This window comes from Alexandromys fortis, unplaced genomic scaffold, assembly GCF_014885135.2.
Source record: "Alexandromys fortis isolate MF-2015 unplaced genomic scaffold, M_Fortis_MF-2015_v1.1 scaffold_204, whole genome shotgun sequence".
In the NCBI taxonomy this organism is placed as follows: Eukaryota; Metazoa; Chordata; class Mammalia; order Rodentia; family Cricetidae; genus Alexandromys; species Alexandromys fortis.
Window position 1 is genome coordinate 557,508 of NW_026068116.1, and position 26,357 is coordinate 583,864.

The 26,357-nt window shown below is 38.2% G+C and overlaps 1 protein-coding gene across 1 annotated transcript in view; it reads left to right on the forward strand.

Annotated features, from left to right (window-relative positions):
* Positions 1-26,357, forward strand: part of Dpy19l2 (dpy-19 like 2) — a 137,898-nt gene that overhangs the window by 108,340 nt on the left and 3,201 nt on the right. The window contains exons 14-21 of the mRNA XM_050124888.1: positions 383-484; positions 3,762-3,833; positions 6,409-6,455; positions 16,280-16,304; positions 18,538-18,657; positions 19,708-19,882; positions 22,545-22,644; positions 24,346-24,471. Coding sequence (XP_049980845.1) covers positions 383-484; positions 3,762-3,833; positions 6,409-6,455; positions 16,280-16,304; positions 18,538-18,657; positions 19,708-19,882; positions 22,545-22,644; positions 24,346-24,471 — 767 coding nt within the window. The remainder of the gene's footprint in view (positions 1-382; positions 485-3,761; positions 3,834-6,408; positions 6,456-16,279; positions 16,305-18,537; positions 18,658-19,707; positions 19,883-22,544; positions 22,645-24,345; positions 24,472-26,357) is intronic.

The window sequence follows — 26,357 nt, forward strand, 5'->3', positions numbered from 1 at the left end:
TGCCTATGGCATCAGGTCCTATCTCGACCGCTGATTGCCAGGGGGACCACCTGGGGCTTCGCTCCAGGAAGCTCTAACCCCAATCCTTCAGCAGGCAAAAGCCAGAGCAGAGGCATTTTGTCACTACACGGCAGTCACTGCTGTGGAAGTGGCACCAAAAGACTCTAGTTTTTGTCAAATTGCCAAAAAAATAACCAGCACACTTGATATTCCTATTTATTTTCAGTAGTCTTATAAGCCACTGCTGAATATATTCATTTCTATATATTTGATTTTTGATGTGGAGGCACACCTCTGCATCTTGGATTCATCTACTCTATTACACTTGGACAATATCATTTATCCATGTAATTTTTGTTCATTTTGCTTTATTTTTTTCCAGATTCGCTTGAGTGACCTTATAACAGCCAGAATCTTAAGATACACAGATTTTGATACCTTAATATACACCTGTGCTCCTGAATTTGACTTCATGGAACAAGCGGTATGAATGTTTTTCTCCTTTTATTCTCTGCACATATAATGATTGTGTTCTTTGCTGGTTTTTTTTATTTGGTTTGAAATACCAATTTGGAAACACCTGACTTATTCTATTTCCTGTATTGTTGGTAAGCCATGTGGCATTTTTCAACAATTTTACCTATAAAACCAATGCCTAATAGTCTGTTTCTAAAAGAACTCTAGATAATGGCTAAAGCAGTTAATTTAGGTTAAATGTCTGATCAAAGTAATCATAGCTAGTCAAAAAAAATTCCTTTGACTAGTGCCACTGAGAAACCAGGTAGAAAAATTATATTAAAAACTTTTTTCTTTAAGAAAGTTACTCGTACTGCATTATTACCCTAAATATTAAAAAAAGTGTTTAAACATAAAGCAAATAAAACCAGCCACAAATCACAATCCCAGAGAACTTAGACAACAATGCGAGACATACATAATCTATATGGGAAGTAGAAAAAGTAAAGATCACCTGAGAAAATTGGGAGCATGGGGACCTTGGGAAAGGATTGAAGGGGGGGAGAGGTAGGGAGGGGAGGAGAGAAAAATGTAGAGTTCAATAAAAATCACTTTAATAAAACTTGTAACAGATTATTGCCTAGATAGACAAACTGCTAGTGACTCTTAGTGAAGAAATACAGTTTAAGTTATAGAATGGCATGCCATTCACCTTTGAAAAGGCTCAGACTCAAAGGTGTTAAAACATTGCTTTGCTGTAAGATCATAGACTAAGAGGATGTAACCATGTAACATAATTCTGCATGTGCAGTGGAAGAAAACTAGGCACATTGTCTCTATTGGGTCATTGAACCCCCAATGCAGTGCACTTCTTCAATGCACAGCCTCAGAGTGAGGCTTAGTTTTCTTCTTAGACTATAAAAATGTTGTCTCGGAATCTGTTCTTGCCTAATACCTATGAATTCTAAGTTAACAAAGTAATGAAATCTTATTATTTCTTACCCATTAACTCAGAAACTGTTGTTGACAGCTATCTATTGGACAGGTCACAGTAGGACTTCAGAGTGGGAGTTTCTTGCACATATGACATATAAGCATAATTAGTAACGTGTCAAGTGAGTTCATATGAGAATTGGTGTACAGAACTGTCTGCCTGGTAACACTCTGCACTCTCTCTACTTTCTGTGGTTACTCTGGTGTAATTTTTTCTTAGCTCAAGAAACAATCATGAAAATAATAGAACTTTTCAGTATAGAAAGTGAGACTGTAGGACCTGTACTTATTAATACACATAAAATCTAGCATTATTCATATGTAGAAAAATACCACCTAAAAGAAAGAAAAATATATGTAGGCATAATCAAATCTAGGTTCATAGATGTTATGGATAATTTTTGCCTATTAATTGTTTAGTTAATCTCCAAATTAAGATAAAAAATAATGGGTTTAATTATAGATTTTAAAATTATTTTTATATGTGTAGCTCCTAACATTTTTTTCTTATTTATCCCCTAGCCCACGGCTCTACTCCATATTCCCTGGCTCACTGTTACTGGCTCCTTCATCTGGAAAATGCTAACCTTCTCTACTTTCATGACACACATGTTCATTAATTCTACCCTCCTCCAACAAAATACATTCGTCCCCTACCATAGTCCCCTTTCTTCTATCATGACTAACACAGCAGACAAACACAGATACCAATATTTCATAAGTGAAATGAATTCCAACTTCATCCATTTTCTTACAAAGTCATGATTTCAATATTCTCTACTACTGAATAAAGTTCCACTTTGTATCATCATAACATTTTTATCCACTCATCTGTTGATAAAAACCTAATCATGTTCCCTTTCTTGTGAATAGTGAAACACTAGACATGGATGTGCTCGTATCTCTGTGATAGCTGGCTCAGAGTTCTGTGGCTATGCCACAGATGTGATGTACTGATCTTTTGATAGTTCTGCTTCTAGATATTTGAGGGACATCTGTTAGTTTCTATTGTGGCTGCTCTGATTTCCATCCCGCCAGTAGGTTCCCCTTTGTCTGCACCTTTGCCAACATTGTTTTCTTGATGAGAGCTATTCTGACGGAGCAAGATGGCTAAGAATATGACTATGGACCCCTTTTCAAAACCCATTGTCTTTTCCACTTCTTTTGGAAAACTACCTATTCAGTTCAAGTTATTAGTTAGATATTTTAGTGTTTATTTTTAAGTCCTTCATATAATTTGATATTAAACTCTTGCCTGCTTTGGCAATTGTTACCTTTCTCATGAAGAAATTTAAAAATTTTTGCATAGCCTGTTTGTTAATTCTTGGCATTATTTCCTTTGCTATTGGCATCCTTTGCAGAAAGTCCTTGCTATGCTGAGACATTCAAAATTTTATCTATATTTCCCTCAAGCAATTTCAAAGCTTCAAGTCTAATATTTGAATCATGTGAGGGCTGGGGGCTTTTCTGAAGGGTAGGACTGCCAGTCATTTTCTTAAAGCCAGGGCCAGCTGGCCTTCCTTTTGGATGAGCCTTTTTTTTTCTTGCCCTCTCCCTACCAGGTAACGACAAAGTTGAAGTTAATTTTTGGTACATTGTCTTAGTCAGTATTCTATGCTATAAGAAGACATCACAACAACGGCAACTCTTACATAAGAAAGCATTTAATTGGGTCTGGCTTACAGCTTTTGAGGTTTAATCCATTATCATCATAGTGGGAAGCGTGGCAGGAAGTTTGGCAGCATACAGACACACTTGATGCTGGAGAGAGAGATGAGAGTTCTCTGTCTGAATCTGCAGGCAGCAGAAGCAAGAAAAACACTGGGACCAGGCTTGGGCTTTTGGACCCTCCAAGTCCCCCACCCCACCCCACCCCAGAGACACAGTTTCTATTAAAAACACCTCTTAATCCTTTGAAATAGTGCCACTCCCTGATGACTGAGCATTCAAATGAACCTATGCAGACCATTCATACCACATACAATGATAGTGTTCTAGGTACATCTCAACTGGTCTTTCACCACTTTTGTAAATTTCTGAAGGCCCTCTCAGCCCATGGAGTAGAGCCTATTACTCTTAAAGCTTTCCACTTAACTATGTCATAGAACAGCTTCTAGGCTGCTGTCTTCATTGAATGGTTTTTATAACGATTTTAATTGTTTTATTTTTTGGAAATTAATAAGCATATATTTTGTTAAAGACAAGAAAATTTAAACTTTAGTAAATAACATTATGACACTCAGTTTGACATATTTACTGCTTCAAAGTAAAATTTCATAATTAACCATTTTTAATCTTTTGCTGTATTTTAGACTCCACTGAGATACACAAAGACATTATTGCTTCCACTTGTTATAGTGATTACGTACTTTATCTTTAAAAAGGTATGTAAAGATTTAACACTTTGTGTGGTTTCAAGAAAAGAACTATAATAAATTAATGCTAATTGCTCAAATCCCTTCTTACTTTTAGGTTTAATTCTTTTTTCTGTCTAAATAATTTTATTCAGGTGGTTTTGGTATTAAACTTTAAAAATCACACTATTAAAGATGCTTTATTATTTCAAAGGTAATTTTACCAAACACTGACTATATGTAAAGAACTGCATTTACTTGAAAGCATGATGGATAAGCCAAACGTGGCCACTCCCTGACCAAGCACGCAGTGTGAAACACCGCACAAGTAGCTAAAGAATAAAGTCGTAGTTGTGTGGCATGAGTGAGAAGTAGTGTGAGCACATTCAAAGTCTTCATCTACTCTGAGTAGATGTGCAGTGCGTAGGAGAAAGCTACAGAAGCACCAAAACAATCTTTCCTTACACATGCGCTATTTTTACATCAAAAGACCTTGCCGTGTTAAAAGAAACTATCTTTAAATTTTCACTAGCATATTTTCATGGTTTAAGACTTTAATGACAGAAATCCTCATGGTTACTTTTAGTATATTGGAGAATCAATTCCTTCCTTCCTTCTTTCCTTCCTTCCTTCCTTCCTTCCTTCCTTCCTTCCTTCCTTCCTTCCTTCCTTCCTTCCTTTCTTTTATGAAACAGTCCTGTCCTGGAACTCACTTTATAGGCCAGGCTGACCTAGAACTCACAGAGACCCGCCTGCCTCTGCCTCCCCAGTGCTGGGATTAAAGGCGTGCACCACCACACTTTTAGCATACAGGAGCCATCTTTATTTATATTGTTAGTAGTGTCTTAAGTCAACCTAGGTTTGTTTTTCCCTGTTTAGCAGAAGCTATAACATGATTCCTTACCCACAATTCCAGTTGTGGTCTAATTGAAAGAGTTTTATATACTTAATGTTAAAAATTGCATGTCTTTTTCATGTCCCTGTGCCCTATTTCTTCTCCCTGTCTTTCAGCATAGAATATGAGTAATCATTTGAATAAAGAAGCCACTGCCCTCCAAGTCTATACCTGACTTAGCTCCTTTCCACTGGGGCAGTCAGAAGGGAGGGGAAGATGAATGGGCTGGATGACAAGAAGGCTACTGTTCTCCTGTGCCCCGGTCTACCATGCTCAAAGTGGAGATATTTTACAGTGTGTGTTTCTGTACTCCATCAAAGTAGACCATGGCATTCTTGCCAGGCTCAACATAAACTTAGAGACTAAAGTGTGAAGTAACTGTTGATTGAAGTGCAGCAGAGGATAGCTATGCTATTTTTTTTTAATCAAACACAGATACTCTCAAATATTTTATTAGTATTCAAATACTGCAAAGCCTAAACTGGTGTGTACATAAACACATATGTACACACACACAAAGAGACGCACACACAGAGGCACACACCTGTAGCCACTAAAGCTCCACTCCTTTCTGTTTCCTTGTCAACTCTTCATTCTTACCTTGCCTGTATGGCTTATTTTTCACTTTATGGATATAGCTGATATTCAGTTAGATTTTCACTTGTATAAAAGAACCTCATAGAAGGATGATGTATGTAATTTGATTCTACTGAGAGAGCATAAATATTAAATTCCTACAAACTGATATTTGTATTGATACCCTCATATTGTCTGAATATGTGACTAGAATTATATATATTATTTGATACATATTAAATTAATATTACATTTAAGTTTTCCTTGAATTTGAAATATTTTTCTATGAAACATGCTCTTAAATTAATAAATGAAATTCAAATTTTTACACTTAAATTTTATTTCTTCTAAAGATTAAGTATCTATTCAGCTAACTATATTTACATATTCATTTGGGTTATAAGCTATTTTATGAAGTACGAACTTTTATGTATCCATGGATTCTTTTGTTTACACGGTAAATCCTTTGTGGCCCAGCTTTGTTTACACATTTCCTCCTTCCCTCTTCATCATCTGGTACTTTCTGGTGAGAACTAATAATCCTCCAATAGCAGCTACCTTGAATTGAGAGTAGTTAAGAAAGCAGATGGATCAATAACTTATTTAATAATTACCTAGAGTTGGAGTAAAACAGGAATATAAATGAGCAGGGAAGAGGAAGAACCAGAGGAAGAGAGGGCTGTGGCAGCTATGGTGCCTGGAATAGGTTTTAGGTAATCTGACTCCCCCCACCCCGCTGCCCAGCTAAAATAGTTTCAGTACTTACCCAAGCTACGTGCTTTAGAGCTGAAATAGATGTAAGATTTATTCTACCACTTTCACTGAATACACCAAGAAGCTATCATAAGTTAATGATTTAAAGCTGGGAGCCATCTATTACAGAGGCTTTAACATTAAGAAGGTGATTTTCATGGTGATGCCTGTAATCTCAGGATGTGGAGGCTGAGTCACAAGGATCATTAGTTCCAGGGTGACCTAGGCGAGGGATACGTTTATATCCAAAAAGACGAAAGAAAACAAATGAAGAAAGCAAAGGAAAAGAACCTTGGTGGTACGGGAGGTTTATACTAATGAGTTCATGTTTTCATATATTATAGTACGTCATAAAGTCTCATTGATTGATTCTGTTTACAGATTGCTCGTGATATCATATGTGTCTTATGTACAAACACTTACCTAAGGTAATTCTTTCAGAGTTTTTTTTTTAATCCTACCATGTTCATTATTAAGTAACTTATTGAAATATTAATTTTTGAATGACTGTTTACTTCAACATTATGATCAAAAAAGGAAATAAGAAATAAATTTAATTTTTAAAAAAATGTTACTCTTATGGATTTAGACTATCTATTCAAAATTGCTTTAGGTATATTTATGCTTCGAAATAATTAAAATTTTAAACTTACTTAATTTGTATATATATATCATGAGAGTTTAAATTTCATAAACAAATAACCTGTTTTATTTGAGCCATCATTATTTCTAACTTTCAGAAAAGAAACAACTGTTATACTTCTATATAACTATTAAATGTTAAATGTTTTACCAAAATTATTTCTTAAAATATTTGTAGTATCACATCCTTAGTGGTTTCAGTAAAATTGTTGTAATCAGGGCACAGACTGGAGCCAATGAAATATAATATAACTTGTATCACAAATAACTTAGAAAAATACCTTCTGAAGAAACGTTATTTCAAACTATGTTTAATAATAGTAGTTATATCAGTTAATTTTACTTAATATCTTTTAATTTTTGGATAGTTTATATTTTCAGAAATATTGTACCAACCATGCTGAGTGTTCTTTCAAGCCCTGTGTACTCTATGCTTGTGTTTTTATTAGCAGATTTTGTGAGGTTGTCAGTGAAGCTATTAAGACCTCGAGTGCACTTGCTGCAATGGTTTCCAAACCAGGGAGCTAATAAACACCCTCTGTTTCGTGTGTGTCAGATGGAAGCTGGAGATGTGTGTGGTGCTAAATTAGTGTCCTTGATAATTCCTTCCATAAGAATGAATGAAGGGACGTGGAACATTTCACTGTATGAACCATTACTGATAGAGATGTGAAAACTGTCCTCAGATACTGGCAAAGTGATGAAACGTGGAAGAAGAAAGGCTTGTGAGGGCAGGTGGATGGGAGGCACTAATTCAGAATAGGGGAGTCTTTTATTGACTACATATCTGAAAGTGAAGTTTTAGATCTTTTTCAAGATCTGTTTAGTATAATTATTCTTAGTGATTTATTTCTTCTTAGACAATAAACTTTATATATATATATATATATTATCCATACCTAATATAATTTGAAGCAAGGAATGAATTCCTAATATATGTGAATTTTGAAATGTCTATATAGTCAAAACTATATGAAACTTTCTGGTATTCTGTGTTCGTTTGTTGGTTACATATATTATCCACATAAAAAAGAAAACTATTCAAAATGCCTTAGATAGCTTCCTGTTGTACACAGAGATCATTGTGGTAGTTACTGGTCTCATTGCTATAGCAAAATACCATAAGACAGGGAGGGTTTATTGTACTAATTTTCCAGGGGACACAGTCCATCATGGTCACAGGGAGCAGGCAGTGGAACACCGCCTGCACAGCCATAAAGCAGAGTGGTGATGCTTGTCCACTTCAGGCCTTCTCCTTTGAGTTACCCGGCAATGTAATAGTGCACCCACATTTAGGAGGGGGTTTTCCACTATAATTAACCTGATCTAGATCTTCTCTCATAGGCATTCCAATGATTTGTTTGTTTCCATGGTGATTTTAAATACTGTCAAGATGACAATCTGAATCATCACAACTTGATCCCCCAAATATATCAGTTTTAAGACATAACGTTATCTCTTGTTTCCATTCACTCATGGCATCTCTTAATATAAAACACACTCATCAGTCTTCAAGTACTCGTTGTCTTTAGTAATTCAAACACAATACAAAGTCTGAAGTCCAAGGCTTATCTGAGACTCATGGCAACCAATACTTTTCACCCTCTACTTTTGCTTCTTGAAAATAGACTGCTTTCAGTCTGCCCCAGCCATACAACTGTCACACACATTCCGAGGGAAATAGTTTGGTCCTATGCTGATTTCTTCTCTGACTGGCTGGAGTTAGTGAGCTCTCATTAGCTCAGGTAAACTGTTACAGTGGGTGTCCCCATCATGGTCTTAACCTTTTTGCTCCTATTGTCATTCCTCCCACTCTTCAACTGGACTTTGGGCGGTCAGTTGCTCCACTGTGGATCTCTGCCTCTGCTTCCATCAGTTGCTGGATGAATGTTCTATGGCGACATTTAAGATAGTCATCAATCTGACTATAGGGCAAGGCTAGTTCAGGCACCATCTCCACTATTGCTTGGGGTCTTAGCTGAGGCCATCCTTGTGGATTCCTGGGAATTTCTCTAGTGCCAGGATTCCTGCTAGCCCCATAATGTCTCCCTCAATCAAGATGTCTCTTTCCTTGTTCTCTATCTCTGTCCTTTCCCCTTCTTGACTATCCCATTCCCTCACGTTCTTCTCCCCTACCCTTCTCTCCTTCTCCTCTCATTCCACCCTTCCCCAACCTCCCAATTTTCTCAGAAGATCTTGTCTATTTCCCCTTCCCGGGGGGGGGGGGATCTATATATGCTTCTCTTAGAGTTCTCATTGTTACTTGGCTTCTATGGGGTTGTGGACTATAGGCTCTTTATCCTTTGCTTTACAGCTAATATCTACTAATGAATGGGTACATATCATGCTCCTCTTTCTGGGTCTGGGTTAACTCACTCAGGATAGGTTTTTCTAGTTCCATTCATTTGCATGCAATTTTCAAGATTTTTTCCTTTTTACTGCTGAGTAGTACTCCATTGTACAAATGTACACATTTCTTTATCCATTCTTTGGTTGAGGGGCATCTAGGTTGTTTCCAGGTTCTGGCTATTCCAAATAATACTGCTATGAACATAGTTGAGCAAATGTCTTTGTAGTATGATTGAGTGTCCTTTGAGTATATGCCTAAGAGTGGTATTGCTGGGTCCTGAAGTAGGTAGATTCTAAATTTTTGAGAAACTGCCATACTGATTTCCAAAGGGATTATACAAGCTTGCATTCCCACCAGCAATGGAAGAGTGTTCCCCTTACTCTACATCCTCTCCAGGATGACATATCATTGGTGTTTTTTTTAATCTTATCTTTTCTCACTGGTATCAGATAATATTTCAGAGTCGTTTTGATTTGCATTTGCCTGATGGCTAAGGATGTTGAACATTTCCTTAAGTGTCTTTCAGCCATTTGAGATTCTGTTGAGAATTCTCTGTTTAGATGTGTACACATTTTGTAATTGGATTATTTAGAATTTTGATGTATAATTTCTTGAATTCTTTATATATTTGGGAGGTCAGTTCTCTCTGATGTGGGGTTGGTGAAGATCTTTTCCTATTCAGTAGGCTGCCTTTCTGTCTTATTGACTGTCCTTTGCTTTACAGAAGCTTCTCAGTTTCAGGAGGTCCCATTTATTTATTGTTGTTCTAGGTGTCTGTGTTTCTGGTGCTATATTTAGGAAGTGGTCTCCTGTGCCCATTCATTGAAGGCTACTTTCCACTTTCTCTTCTATTAGCTTCAGTGAGGTCAGATTTATATTGAGGTCTTTGATTCATTTTAATTGGTTGTATTTCAAATAGATTTGTGAAGGTAACATCACCTACTTTGAGTTTATGTGTGCAACTGCCATTTTATGTCTAGAATAGCATTTCATAGCTTTTTTCCTATCTTTAAGCTCTTACGAGCTTTCAACCCTCTTCTGTGATGTGCCTTGAGCCTTGGTGGTATACTGTGTTTGATAATCTTATGGAAAACAAGAAGTGTGGTTCCTGCACAAAACTGATTTGGCTATGTGTGTTTTTTGGTGGTTTCATACTTAGAGTTGATTATTTCTCTTTATTCAAAAAATACATGATGGTTTTAATATAGTACTGAATATGTAGGTTAATGTGGATGATATGGGCATTTTACCAATATTAAGTCTCCTAATTAATGGTAATAGGATTGTCTTTTGTGATTATAATTTTTCTTTTTTATTAATTTTATCGAGCTCTACATTTTTATCTGCTCCCCTCCCTGCCTTTTCCCTACCCCCTCCAAACTTCCCTCAAGGTCCCCATGCTCCAAATTTACTCAGGAGATCTTGTCTTTTTCTACTTCCTATGTAGATTAGATCTATGTAAGTCTCTCTTAATGTCCGCATTGTTGTCTAAGTTATCTGGGATTGTGATTTGTAGGCTGGTTTTCATTGCTTTATGTTTAAAAACCACCTATGTGTGAGTACATGTGATAATTATTTTTCTGTGTCTGGGTTACCTCATTCAAAATAATGTTTTCTAGCTCCATCCATTTTCCTGCATATTCAAGGTGTCATTTTTTTCTGCACTGTAGTACTCCATCGTGTAAATATACCACATTTGCCTTGTCCATTCTATGGTCGAGGGGCATTTAGGTTGTTTGTAGATTCTGGCTGTGAAAAATAAAGCTGCTATGAATATAGTTGAGCACATGTCCTTGTGGCACGATTGAGCATCCTTTGGATATATACCCAAAAGTGATATTACTGGATCTTGAGGAAGGTTATTGTAAAATACACTGGAACCTGTTACCAGGTTTATCCATCTGGATCTCTTTTACTGCATTTTTTTAGATTTTTTTTTCATCTAAATGAGCAAAAAGATGCTAAGCAGTGAGGCTAGCACCTCTGAGGAGCTTTGGTGACTGACTTGGGCCACTTCTTGGGTTGAGAAAGCCAAGCCTAAAGTTCACAGGGACATTTGTAACTGAGAACTTCATTCAACATTTCCTGCTGCAGGAAGTCAGCATCTGCATTGCCATTTATAGTTTCTCTTTAGCACTGCCAGTTGAACAGCAGCATCTCTTAAGGGAGCCGTGTCCTTTTCATTCCTTCTTTCCTCCCTCACTCCCTTCTTTCCTTCTTCCTTACTGTCTGTATTTCTGTCTTTATTTCTTTTTTCCCCAGATTTCTTAGACCTTACATGAAAATGCAGTCACATGCTAGGTGCCAAAATGTTGTTTGTTTTATTCTTTTGGCTCTTTTGAAAATTTGGTTCCAGATTCATAAGCCAAAATGTTATTTTTCCAACTCTTTGGCTCTTTAGTCTTTTGGGGGACCACAACCTATCTCGGAAATAAATCCATCCAGAGTCTTCTTATTATTTATAAATGTCCATTCTTAGTTTGGCTTATTTCTTGCCAACTTTTCTTAAATTATCCCAGCTACCTTTTGCCTCTGGACCTTTTCCTTTTCATTCTTCTTTAATCTCACTTTTACTCTTACTTCATGATTGGCAGTGTGACTGGGTAACTTGCCCCTAGTGTCCTCCTCTCCTTGTTCTTGTCCCTTCTTCTCTCTTGTTTGTCCAACTCCTTCTCTCAGAATTCTCCTATTTATTCTCTCTGTCTGCCAGCCACACCTATCCTTTCCCCCGCCTTAGTATTGGCCATTCAGCTCTTTATTAGACCATCAGGTATTTTAGACAGGCAAAGTATCACAGCTTCACAGAGTTAAACAAATGCAACAGAAAAGAACACAAAACATCTTTGTATCATTAAGATAAATATTCCACAGCATAAACAATTGTAACACATATGTTTAACAGTAACTGGCACAGAAGAAAAGATCCCATTCCCAAACTGAGGAGTAGGGTCATAACAAAGACATATTTTACCAATGCAAGATTAAAACGATAGCAACAAAAATATTACAAACTAAAGCTCTGTGTCTGGTAAGTGGTGCTCATTATGGAATCATTTGGGCTCCAAAGATCATGGGTACCCAAATCTCTAAATCTCTACCTCTGGTAGCATACTTAGATCCTCTCTTGGCCCAGCTACAATCCATTCATGCAGATTTCCTCAGTAGATTTTATTTGTTTCATTATTTATTTATTTATTTAACTGCTGACAAGTAGTAGCTCAGGCTTATAATTAACAAACTCTTATATTTCAAGTTAACCTATATTCCTTATTTATGCTCTGACACATGGCAGTATCTTTACTCAATATGGCATGCTGATCTTGCTCTCTCTGCATCTGACCAGCATCTCCCAATGCCACCCTTCTCCTTCCCATCATCTTTGGTTTGGTTGACCCACCTATATTTATACCTGGCCACTGACCAGTCTGTATTTTATTAAACCAATTTGAATGACAAATCTTTACAGTGTTCAAGAGGATTACAGCATGGAGAAAAACCTAAAATAGCAACAACATAAACACCACAGCTTCATGCTTAGAAATGCTGATATAAAATGTCCCCAGTTGTTACAAGGGATGCGTAGCATCTTGGGGTAGGGGTATAGAAGGTGCAGAATCAACAACACAGACTTTGGGAGCCAGGTAAAAGCCAATGTCGACTACTTTTATTGAGGGTATGGACAGGCCTCTTATACTCCCTTCCAGGACCCAGGGGTGGTGCCAATCTGGAATGCATTATTCTCTCTCTCTCTCTCTCTCTCTCTCTCTCTCTCTCTCTCTCTCTGTCTGTCTGTCTGTCTCTCTGCCTGTCTCTCTGTCTCTCTCTCTGACCCAGGTCATCATGACATCAATCAACCAGAATTCTGGTTGACTCTTAAAGAAATTAATAATGTGCATGTTTGACTGGCTCTGATCTGGTTGTTAGTCTCCTCCTACATATTCCCTCCTTTTAATTATTTTTATGAAGTGTACTCAGTTGGAGTCAGGGACCTATTGCCCTGGCCTTATTGACTCTGCCTCAGGGGCACCCAGTCTTATATTGGCTTGCCTCATTGACTACCAGCACTCAAAGGGGCCAGGCAGTGGTGGCACACACCTTTAATCCCAGCACTCTGGAGGCAGAGACAGGAGGATCTCTGTGAGTTTGAGGCCAGCAGGGTCTACAGAGTGAGTTGCAGGAAAGGCTCCATAACTACTTGCCTCAAAAAAAGTAGCCTTTTAGGCCAGCATTTGTACCTTAAGGGCGAGGCAAAAGACCATTTCAAATTTTGACATGATTTTTTTTGTAGATACAAGAACACTTGATGTACCCATATTAAAAAGCCTGATTGCCAAATTCTCCCAAAGTACCTGTGGTAGTACAAAGTATGATTGCTAGGAGAGGCCTATGAGGCTTGTGTCTAACTAAAGACGTTACAGTTAGAAGGGAGGTTACCCTACAAATGTGAGCCTTATCCTTGCCAAGGGGCAGATCAAGTAGAGGAAACAAGGAATTCACCTCTCACTCCAAAATGAGCAAAAGCAACTTAAGTCAATAGAGCCACAGAGTTGTTGGAGATCTGCCAAGGTGTATTGGTCCTCAAATGTCAGGCTGAAAGACAAGGGGTGTAATTTTCAAGCTATGGCAAATCCTAAAAAAGCATAAGGAGGAAAAGACTGGAGCTTTTCAGGGGCCACCCAGAGGTTGAGTATGACCAAATCTTCAAGGAGTGGCAAAGATACCCTTTTAGATATTGAGCAGCAGGATGTAGTCCATGTAATGGACATCATTAGGAACATTGTGAAATGATGGGAAACATAGAGTGACAAATAGTAGGACTGTTCCTCATTCTTTGGGGTAAGATTGTCCATTGGTATCTTTGGGCAAGTTGCTGCATGTTAAGCTCCCAGACTGTGAAGGTAAAGCATCATTTATCTGATGTTGCAAATGTAATCGAAAACGAAAAAGTCCTTGTTATCTAAGATAAAGATATGGTGAGGAGGGGGATAGCACTGGGAGGGGGCAGGCCAGTCTATACAGTGCCCATTCTTTCCATTCTTCATCAACAACGTACAGGTCCTGGAGTAACAACCGGACCTCTTGTGGATGACAAATATGGTGGTGTTGGTCTGCTTGTGGAAGGTTCTACTGGGCAGCCAGTTAGACTATTGCACTACTGTCTTACCTGTGTACTGGAAGGACCTTGATGGTAACCATGGTTCCTTCCCTCCTATCGTGGTCAATGTCCCCTGTAATCTTTGGGGCAAGGATATTTTAGAAGACATGTAGTTTTGATCACAGATGATAGGGCATTCTTTGAAGATATGATACATGACAAAGTGGGCCTCTCGGGGTACTCCTCCCCCACTGACTACCCAGCAGCACACCCCAAATTCTAAAGGCCCATGCCTGCCATGAGCCCTCAGAGTAGTGGTTCCATGACCTATTTCCCTTTCTTGGCTCTCTGATACTGTCATCTGGGTGGAACAGTGATCCATAATAGAACCTAAAATAGCGGCCTTAAAAGAACTAGTCAATGAACAAGTCAGACTGGGATGCTCAGCACATTTCTTATTGTGTAGCATCTCTGACATCCCACAGTATCCATTTCAACATAGGCTTACCTTCACATGCAAATGAATTGATGTCTCAGGACATTCTTGAGGGGACTCTAATACTTCCACTCTCTTTCTGGCTTCAGCAGTTTTCAGGAACTTTGGTGTGGCTTCATATTCCTCTACTCTTGCATTTTTTCATGCCTATAAAGCCATTGCCAGATGAATGAATTTAACCAGTGCTGCTGCATCTCCAGGAATAACCTGTCATGGCTGTGGGGAATACTTCCTGAGGTGGTGGTTCTCAATTTTTATTTCCAGTTTAGTCTCCAATCAAAATGCAAATTTTGTTTTTTTATTACATTTACTACATATTTGTTATATGTGTGTATGTGTTGCATAGGCAGCTGTGTGTGTGTTTGTGTGTGTGTGTGTGTGTGTGTGCATACCATGACAAACTTGTGGAGGTCACAGGTCAACTTGAGGAGATGATTCTCTACTTCTACTGTGTAGGTTCTGGAAATCAATCTCAGATCATCAGTCTTGGCAGCAGGAACATTTACCCACTGAATTATCTTGTTTTCTCTATTTAAAAAAAAAAACAAAACAGTACATTGAACTTAGCTTCAAAGTCTCGGTATGTGGACAAAAGGTAATCAGATTCTATGCCAGAATATGTATGAATGGCTTCCATTCCTGTTCTCAACAAAGTCCTTGTTCCTCTCTGAAACTTAATGAGTCAGAACTGTATTGACTTTTCTCTCAATTTTCTTCTTTTCCAAATTCCCATCAGTGTGGCTGATCTGTTCTAGTGCATGTCCAGTGTGAATTTCCTATTTCTTCCTCAATCCTCCTATCCAGATGCCAAGGCCTAAGAACCACACGATAGCAATTGCTGCAGCAGCAGGAGTGGTAATAATTTTCTGTACTGCTTTTCTCAGTGCTGAGAGAAAACATTGCCTCAATGCTTAGGTGGGAAGCTGCAAGGATCAGAGTAATCGGATTCCTCTCCTGCCTTCCAGAAGACCTGTGAGCACCTTGAGGACTACACTTGTGAATCCCCTCCAATCACAATCTCACCTCTTTCTCCTAAAATATCCCTTCCTGTAAGGCCATTTATAAAGCACCATCTTTCTGTAGAGAAATAGAATAGACATTTTTTATTTGTGTATCAGATTACTATAAATTCTATGAACATAAAAAATAATTTCTATACTATTCATAGTATACTCGCTGTGCAGTAGCTAGAACACTGTATGTTACTGTAGATAGTCAATAAATTGGGACTTTCAGAGGTAAAATATTTATATGCCTTAGAGATATTTACAGAGGTATGTATAAAATATTCATGTAGTTTATAATTGTGAAAATTTAAAACAAGCCTAAAGTTCAATGGTAATCATTGAAAGCATTGCATTTATAATTCATAGCTTAAATATTTAAACAGAAGTATGTCATTCCAGAGGTAAAGTCTCCTGGGATGAGTAGAACGTATTCTAACTTAATCAAAGATCAGCCTTTTCATATACCATACGTAAAACAATCATAAATTATGTCTTTAAAACTCTTTAATTTTATTAGCATATATAGTGTTTTACATTTTGTATTTTACACAGTTTAGGAAGAATTAAGAACTTAAAATCCCAGATCAAGATAAGCAGCTTTATCGTTATGTAATGATGTTGTAATGGGCGTTCAGTAAACAGATCATTTTTTTTTCTTTCAGAAAACAGATCCTTGAAAATGGTGAGGTAAAAGCTCTCATTCTTGGTAGCCTTATCTGTTAAACCCTACTTGAAGAACAGTTCGCAGGGGTGCAACCTTCCTGCCGATGCATATCCGTGCTGCTTGAACTTTGGGCAGTGGTACTCACTTTCTTTGGGGACTTCTTCCTTTTGGTCTCAAAATTGAATAGTAATAATGATTTGAAAGTCAACTCAGAAAACAGATAAAAATTGCCAGAAGTAACCCTTTAACTTTGATTTTTTTTCGGTGTGTTTCTTTATCAACCTCCTTATTCTCTGTGCTATAGATACATGGGTTTTCATTTTATTTATTCATTTATTTTACAGAATATTATAAACACAAGTTTGTATTGTAAGGAAGGGCAACCCACTGGAGTCAGTATGGGATAAACCAAGGCACCAAACTCTCATTACAAAGGTTGATTACCCTAGAAGGGCAAGTTGGGATGGGGGCTGCCTATAGATCTGGCAGAGGCAGACAGAAAGCAGCAGCAGCAGGTGTTTTGTTTGTTTTGTTTTGTTTTGTTTTGTTTTACAGGAGTAGGTTTTAAGGGAGGAAAGGGGGAGGTTTATGTTAGGGTGAATGGATAGTCCTGATTGGATGTGTTAGTCAGTGTATCCAAATAATGAAGTTTGATTGTTGGAACTTGGCATTTTGTCTTAGGAATAAGTCAGTGACAAAATAAGAAAATAGACCGTGGTGACTAGCTTTAAGATTTAATCTCACAGTTTAATAAGGGGAGAAGGGTAAAAGGCAAAACCCACTCAGACCTGTTAGGGAGCCATTCATGTTTCCTAAAACCTTTTGCATTCCATTAAAAAATCTTTTAATAGTATTTTTTCTGGCCATGTGGCATATCTGTCATTTGTTCTTCTATATTATTCACAAAGTCTGTTTCCAGTTGAGGCAGTTAAAATACCCTCCAGTGTGTTTTGATCATTTCCTGCGTAAAGTCCTAGAAGGAATGTGTATGTCAAAGTAATTGGCTATCTCTAGGATCTTTTTAGCTTGGGATTACAGAAGTTGGTCATTTTACTATTTCAGTGTTTATTTCATTTCATTCTAAATTACAAGATGACTGTATGCCTTTTGATAAATGAAAATACCACATTGTGTTGAGTATTAGCACACTGTGTGAAGATGTACTGTTGTGTTTGCTGTAATAAAAAGCTGAATGACCAATAGCTATGCAGGAGGCATAGTCAGGATTTCCGGGGAGAGTACGGAAGAAGAGGAGGAAGCTAGGTACATAAGAGAAGCCAGGAGACATGGAGAGAAAATAGGAGGTACAAGATGGAAGAAAGATAATGCCACGTGGCAGAAAGTAGGTTAGTATAAATGGGTTAATTTAAGTTATAAGAGCTAGTTGAGACAAACCCAGGCCACAGGCCAAGGTTTCATAATTAATAAGAAGTCTTTGTGTCATTATTTGGGAGCTGAATGACCAGACAGAAAAAGATTTGTTACCCCACACATTTGTAATTTAGTTGAATATTGGTGAATTAGGATGTAAATATTTAGCTGCCATTTACATTGGCTATTGCCACATTCACTTCATGTGTTTCTAGTAAAGGTTATGCTGTATGAAAGTCTCAGGAAAGAGTTACTTGAAGTCTTTGGCCTGCGGAGCCTGCAGCCTTGTTAAAGCAGAATGAAGTAGTGACTAGCACAAACACTAGGACAATCCTCCTTTATAAACAGCCTGGGTTATGTACTACAATGATAGCTCTTAATGAAACACGCGTGCATATATGGAGCTTTCTGCATTTGTCACCTTTTCTTCTGCCCCTCCTTAATCAAATCCTTTTCCAGATGTCACTTTTTCAGTTTTGCCCCCTGTGTTGTTGCTCCTTAAGATACAATGTCTTCATGTGGCCTTTCCCACAGTCTTTGTTGCTTGGCTCTTTCCCCTCTTCCATCTTCTTGCCCATTGTTCTTGTCACTGTCTACTCAATTGCAACTTATTTATATAAAGTGAGTTACTGGTGTCCCTTTCTCACTAAATGCAGTAGCACATGAGCCTCATGAGGGTAGAATTGCTCAACACCCTATGGGAAGCACTCAGGACAGTTTCTGGCATTGATTATATTACAAAATCTTAGTTGAATAGTCGAATGCACATCAATGCTATGCTGGAAAATCTCTGCCCTCCTGTATAAGAAAATTTAAGACACTTCAGTTTGATCTGTTAATTTATAATGTATAAAATACATTAGGTGACTATTTTGTGTTTTGCAGCTGATTTTTCACACCTTGCAGTTGCTGGTATTCACAGTTCTTGCCGTTTTAATCATGCGGTTGAAGCTGTTTTTGACACCCCACATGTGCATCATGGCTTCTTTAATCTGCTCCCGACGGGTAAGCCACCCATTCTTGAGTGACTGTTACTAGAACAACTAAAGCGACTACCGTGGGGATGTCATGACTTTGCTGAGTCATCCAAAATATGAACACATCAGTGCTTTGAGTTAACTATGTTCAATGACTGTAAATGTCAGTTGGTTGATTCATTGTCAGCAAGAGAGTGGCTTTGACAAATACTGATAGACTGTGAATGATGTTTTTTTTTTTTTGGTGGGCAATTGAATATTCCTTGCTCCCTGTTATCATCATGTCTACAAATAAAGTCTTTTAGCATTTAAGTCTGTGCAAGTGAGTTGGGCCCATAAACAGCACATTTCCAATGCTGCGGAAATCCAGAGTGGCCCTGCTTGGATAAGAGAATTCCTCAAAAACTCTCCATTCTGCTATTCTTTACTAAAGCTCATAGATACATAAACTATCTAGACAACTACAGGAACTAGATAGACGCTCAGTACATCTAGATGTACCTCATTCGGCATTGACAATCTAGCACCCATTTTCCTGTCAGGAACATACACATCATTGCTAGTGGGATTTCCTTTGCTTACTCAAGTCATCATAAAAATCAGTCAAATGGTTGGGTCATGGTGGTACACGCCTTCAATTCCAGAACTTGAGAGGCAAAGGCAGGCAGATCTCTATGAGTTTGAGGTCAGCCTGGTCTACAAGAGATAGTTCCAGGACAGCCAGGGCTATTACATAGAGAAACCCTGTTTCAAAAAAACAAAACCAACCAACCAAACAAAAAAAATCAGCCAAGATTTCAGTATAGCATATTTCAAGGTATAGTTCCTTAATCCTAGTGTCTGTCTGCAAATCAGTCCTGGAAAGACCCTCAATTCACTCAATAACACAGAAAATTCATTTATAACCAAGCCAGTCACTGCAGCATGTTGGCTGTTTGGAAGCAGTAGTGGGCATTCTGTATGTCTGTACTGAAATGAAGGGAAATCCACTTTGGATTCAGTAGGAAGGCGAGAATGTACTTTTGATCCAATAGTACTCTTCATATAAGAAATATAAATAAATGGTTTTTTATTTCAGCTCTTTGGCTGGCTTTTTTGCAGAGTTCATTTTGAGAATGTTGTCTTCGGTATTCTGACAATGATGTCAATACAAGGTTGTGCAAACCTCCATTACCAATGGAGCATCATGGGAGAGTTTACTAACCTGCCTCAGGAAGAGCTCATACACTGGATCAGATACAACACCAGGCCAGGTAAGTTGTTATACATATATAATATAAGGAACACATACATGTTTGTTTGTCACACACAGCTAAGCATTCCAGCTGTATTTAGTGGTTTAATTGTCTTACTTCAAAACGGTCTGGAAAAAATATACATTCAGTAGGAATTATGTTTCAGTTTTGATTGTCATCTTCCCCAGATCTAGCCATGATATTCTCTTAGGATGCTGTCAGCTCCAGTGAGCCACTCCATCACTAGAGGATAATATTGACACTCCTCATGGTTCTAGGCTCTTAGTTGTTGCAGACTTGTTGCAATTTCCACACCAGGGCTCAATGGGGCCAAGATAGTTGAGGTGAGTGAAGCCCAGGTCACCTCAGCTTCGAAGCGCTGCAGGAATAGCTCAGCAAAACAGCCAGAAAAGGCAGCTTCTGCTCCAGGCTCTGCATACTGTGGGTTGAGAGGCCAGGTAGAGGCTATAACAGTGGGACAGGATCCAAGGCAGCAGCCCTCCCTTGGGACTTAGGCGGGTGGTGGAGAAGGGAAGGCTTCTTCATTCTTCATGATGGGCCTCAGGAGGAGGACAAGGAGAGTCTGTGAGGAGGCGGCAGCAAAGAAGAAAGTGGTCAGAAGATGAGAGGTGAGCGGCAACAATTGTATCTTGGAAAGCAGTGTTCATGGACCGAGTGTGCTGCTTATAGGGAGGGACTTCTGCGGTTTGTTAGGCTGCGGCCATATACTCACATACCGTCTCTGAGCAAAAAGGACCTGTTGGATGGTCCTTTATTGGTTCTACCTCCTAGGTGGTCAGCCCTTATGGGGAGATACAGGGGCGAACCGAGTCATGATGGAGAGTTCCTAACCCGGAATTCAAACAGGGGAAAGTAAAGAAAATGTAGGGATAGAAAAGAAAGCCCCAACTTACCAAGAGGGGTCAACTCACCAAAAACAGCGAACTCAAGACACGGAGGAGAGCTGGGACAGGGACAGCAGTGGGGGCAGCAAACAAGAAAGAAAATGACCATAAAAGAGTATTAAGGAGGACCCAAAAGGTACTCAAAAGGAAAAGGTCCATCCATAGTGGGTGCCAGTTGTTGCAGGCTTTTTGCTGCTGCTTGTTGTATGAACCCTGTTTCCCGTGGGGGGACCAAGAAACAGGGATGAGAAGAGGCAATGATGCAGACTCTGAAAGATTCCAATGTAAAAGCTCTTTGTTATAAAAAAAAAAAAGTTGGGGGTTTATATGGGATTAGGGAAACTAAGCTGCCTCAGGAATGTTTTTGGTTGATCCTTTAAAAACTGGGGGCACTGCTGGATTGTTGTGATTGGCCCTGAGTGTGTGGCAATAGTTACTGTGCTTTTGATGCCCTGACAGGTTATTTTTAGCCAATTTTGCTTTTTCATTGTGAGTTTGCATGTGTTTGCTTGTGCTTGCACTATTGTCCTGCCTCACTTCGTATTTATTGACATGTTTTTATGAAGTTGTGTTTGATTAGAGTGCTTAGTTATATTTGGAAAAAATAATGATTTCAGTAGAAATAAATAAAATGTCCTATGCTTGTGTAATACTTTGATGTAAAACTAATTATGTCCAAGTTTATACTTCCAAAAATGTATACCAACTAGTAATGAATGATTTGCAGAGCTGGAGAAATGATAAGATGTAAAAGGCAACCAATGAACTTAATTATTAATATTACAGGAACAACTCTATGCATATTTTCCTGTATGTATGTGCAGAACATTCATACAGATATGTGTAGAGATCAGAATAGGAATTCAATCCCCTTGAATTAGAGTCACAGATGTTGTGAGCCTCCACGTGGGTGCTGGAATCTAAACCTAGGTCATCTACAAGAGAAGTTAGAGCTCTGAACAACTGAGCTGTCTCGCCAGTCCCTGAATTATGAATATTAAAATAACGAAATCTTCTAACAGATCCACATGAATGCAATTCACAATAACAACAAAATAATTTGAAAAAATGTGCTATGATATTGGCCTTTTGCATAGTTCATAGTACTACAGGGGAGTTTTCCTTTTGTCTAGTTTCTCCCTGTAGTACTGGTTCTTGAAGTGCAGTAGGAAGCTTTGATGAAGTAGTGAAGGGTGAATTTGGATAGGTTTCAACTGTTTAGTCTTGGAAGATCACTTAGCTTTGCAATGTTTGTACCTATTTATTTATCTCCACAGTAAGAAAAACAGAATTCATTGTCCTACAAACCAAGTCACTGGATCCCTATAAAAAAAATATTGTGCATGGGGTCAGTGAGAAGGCTCAGTGGGTTAAGAAGGCACTTGTTACCAACTCTGAGGATCTGATTTCAATTCCCAGGCCTCATCTGGCAGGAGAAAACCAATTCCCAACAATTGTCTCCTGTCCTCTCATGCATGTATACATGTATACATGTACACACACACACACACACACACACACACACACAAACACACCAAATTAACAAATGTGAAATAAAATTTAAAAGTCTTGTGTATAGCTCTTACCACCAGTGAAGCAAAAGCTAAATATTACAGAAGGCAAAGAATAGATATTGAATAAGAATAATACCTGTATCAGTGGCCATTATGTAAGGACCCTTCATCTTTCTTATTTTGAATCCCAATATTAGGGGCACATTGGACTTTTTATTTTCTTTGAAATGTTTTGCTAAGAAATGTCAACTTGTTTCCCAGATGCTGTCTTTGCAGGCGCTATGCAAACGATGGCGAGCATCAAACTATCTACACTGCATCCAATTGTGAACCACCCACACTATGAGGATGCAGACTTGAGGTGAGAAGTCACGAGCATTCATTGAGTACAATTGACACTACTTGCTACTAGCCCTTAGAAAAAGGAAAATGTGTTTGTTTACACACACCCACAAACACACACACTCATATGCACATATTCCCATAAGCATTTTTATATTCATCTCTGGAATTTAAAAAGAAGCTGGGTGTGAAAGGCATACCTATAACCCCATCACTTGGAAAACTGCAGTGTGAAAACTGCTGTGAGTTCAAGGCTAACCTTGCCTACATAGTGAGTTCCAGGTCAACCTGAAGTATAGAGTGGAACCTTGTCTCTAACAAACAGGTATCTTAAAGTACTGTTTCTTCTGATGTGGGTTCAATAGAACCTCAAATCTAAATCAAATATGAGCAATATAATGTTGCAGGGCTGGGGAGATGCTTTGGTCAATAAGGGACCGGTCACACTGGGATAAAGAACCTAATTCAGATCCCTTGCCCCAAAAGTCAGTAACAATGACTTACATAGGTGCCTCCTACGTAAGGACTGGAGACAAGCATATGCAGACTTACTGGATAGTATAGCTGTACTCTACATTCAGTGAAAGACCATGTGAAAGATTAAGCAAAGAAAGACATTCCGCATTGACCTTTGGTCTCCAGACATACACACAAGCACTTTCATTAGTCAAACACACATATACACAAAGAAATGGTTTTCATGTATGGGGGGTTATGTGCCTGAAAGAGATAGAGACAGAGACAAAGAGACAAGGACAACACAAAACAGAGAGATAGAGGTAGACAAACAAGACAGACATACNAGAGAGAGAGAGAGAGAGAGAGAGAGAGAGAGAGAGAGAGAGAGAGAGAGAGAGAGAGAGGAGAGCATGTCTGGGGACCAGAAGTCGGTGGTGGATGTCTTTCCTGATTGCTCTCCATATTATTCTTTGAGACAAGGTCTATTGAGCATAGAGTCCAGCCAGGCTGGCCAGTGAGTCTCTGGGATCTCCCTATGCTTTAGTCACAGATATGAATGGATATTACTGGCTTTGGGTATAGGGGACCTGAACTCAGGTCATCATCCCAGTGCAACAGGTATGGATTTAAAAATTATTTTGATCAGTCTGTCATTTGTGAAAGAAATCATTTTATCTTAATTTGGGGGCTAGAAGAAAAATATTAATTTGTTGAAAAATTTCTGTCTGGTTATAGTGATTGAACACCTCAAACTTTGAGTTTGCTCAGGATTGTGTAAGAACTCTAACTTAACAGCCAAATTTCTATTGTGCCATATTTAAATGAACATCCTGGCTTTTCCTATCTGTGGTAGTATCCTGGATGCCCACTGCTAAATACTTCTTTGGCAGAATTTCATCTCAATTTATCTGTTCCTAGATGGGAGACTATCTACTGGAATCCATATTGCTACAAGCCCCGGCTTCTAGGTGACTATATTCTATTAGCAGACACTTTTGTGGGTTATGTGAAGCAAAATTTACAACCTAAACTATCAGCCTGCCACACAGTACAGCTTTAAATTAGCTTAGATATAACAAACTTCAAACTGCTTTAACATTCAGCACATTAAAAACATAAATATTTGTGTGAAAACCAATCTCTCAAAGCAGCTGCTTAATTCGATCATACAGATCCATCTTCATCCACTGAGAGTTATATTATCAATTTGCTAGCAATATTTCTGTAAATATGTTTGTAATTACTGTTTTTAAATTTAAAGGGCTCGAACAAAAATAGCTTATTCTGCATATAGTCGAAAACCTGCAGTAGAAGTGAGAGATAAACTGTTGGAATTACATGTGAATTATTATGTTTTAGAAGAAGCATGGTGTGTTGTGAGAACTAAGTGAGTATCAATATTATGTATCATATGATATGTTGTTAAATCAAAAACCATCCCATGTTATTATGTCGTGATAAAATGCTGCTTTGTAGAAGCCCTGATTCGTTAAGGCTTTATATTTTAGAAACATCATGTTAAAATATTACTACCACAACACATGATATAATAAGTTCATCTAGAGAAATTAAAATGTACTGTATTCTCATAATAACTGTTAAATTATATTTTAATATCTTAATTTTTATGTGACCTTTTATACTTACTTTGCACGGATATATGTATATGGAAACAGAAGATTGAGAAAATAAGGTATTTTAGCATAGATATTCATCATGTAATTCTCCAGTCAGGTTACAATATCTATTGTAAATACATATTCCACAATTTTTCAAATATTTATTTCTATTGATGCCTGAATTATTAGTGAAGTATCTCTTACTGTTACTCAATTAGATTTGACAATAAAGCTTAAAAATTTCTTGTAACTGAAGATGACTTAGTAAATAAAAAATTATAATTTTTTTACATTTGCATTTTCAAAAATAAAAAACATGTTCAGTGTATTTCTTGAGGTTATTGTTTATATTTCTGAGTAGAGGTATCAACAGATCCATGCAAGTAAATTGTTGCCTATAACAACATTCCCATTCATCAGTCAGAAGATCAATACAGGTTCCAGTGTCATTAGACTGTATTACCTATAGTGTCCACTTTTCATGCCACACTTATTAGTCATACACATGATGGCAAAATGGGACCAAAACTCTGAACATGGGAAGTTATCAGAAACTGATTCAGAATATTTGATTAAGCATATATAGAGTCCATATTCACTATTCAAAGATTTAATAAAAAATAGTCCTGGGATACAGTTCCAAGGTTCAGCACTTGCCTGGCATGCATAAGACCCTGGCTTCTGTTCTAGCAACAATAAAAATGGGCCATGCCTTTAATCCCAGCACTGGAGGGCAGGTGGATCTCAGAGTTGGAGTACAGCAGGGTCTACAGAGATAGCCAGGGTCTCTGAGAAACCTTCTCTCAAAAACAAACAAACAAACAAAAAGGGGGGCATGAAATAAAGTAGAATTTACCATCAGTTAGTGGAAAGATACACTGTCTCAACAGAGCTAAACCACCTCTGTTAGGAGCTCTAGCAGGAAAATACATCAGATGAAACACTTAAAAGTGCTGAACAGAAAAGTTTATTTGCTACAACAATAAAAATGCAGTGAATTGAAGTAGACCAAGGAAAAGCAACTAATAAGAACAGGGCTTATCTAAATTGTTTTTAAGGGAAACTTGCAGAGACTTGGGCAACATAACTAAGTGACTGAACATGAGGGGAGCAGCTGGAACAGAGCACAGGACCAGAGAGAATGAGAAGACAAGTGGTAGGAAATGAGAGCTGAAGAAATGTCGAAGTCTCTGAGGTTTGTGAAAGCCATGAACTGAGAGATCCCCTACAAAGTTCAACAAATCCACACAGGGCAAGTCCAGAGAAAGGCTTATTGCAGCCCAACGGAAAGAGCATGTCAAGGCACCCTGCAGTCCAACAGAAAGAGCAAGTGGAGGACTGTCTTGAAGAGAAGATGCAAGCACACCATGATGGACATCTGACGTCTCATCAGGAAGATGCTAATCATCTGATGCTGGAATGAGCATAGAACTCTATACTCAGTGAGACTCATCTGTACAGGAGGGTCGGCTGACTGTTCTGATGAACTTCATCTGTACAGAGGGGTGACTGATGGTGTCTGATGAACTTCATCTGTACAGGAGGGTCAGCTGACGGTGTTCAGACTAATGAAACCTAAGAGGCATCTTGCAAGCAAACTTCCACTTTGAGGAGGCCTAGAGTTCTCTATGTTGTAGAGAAATAATTCCTGATT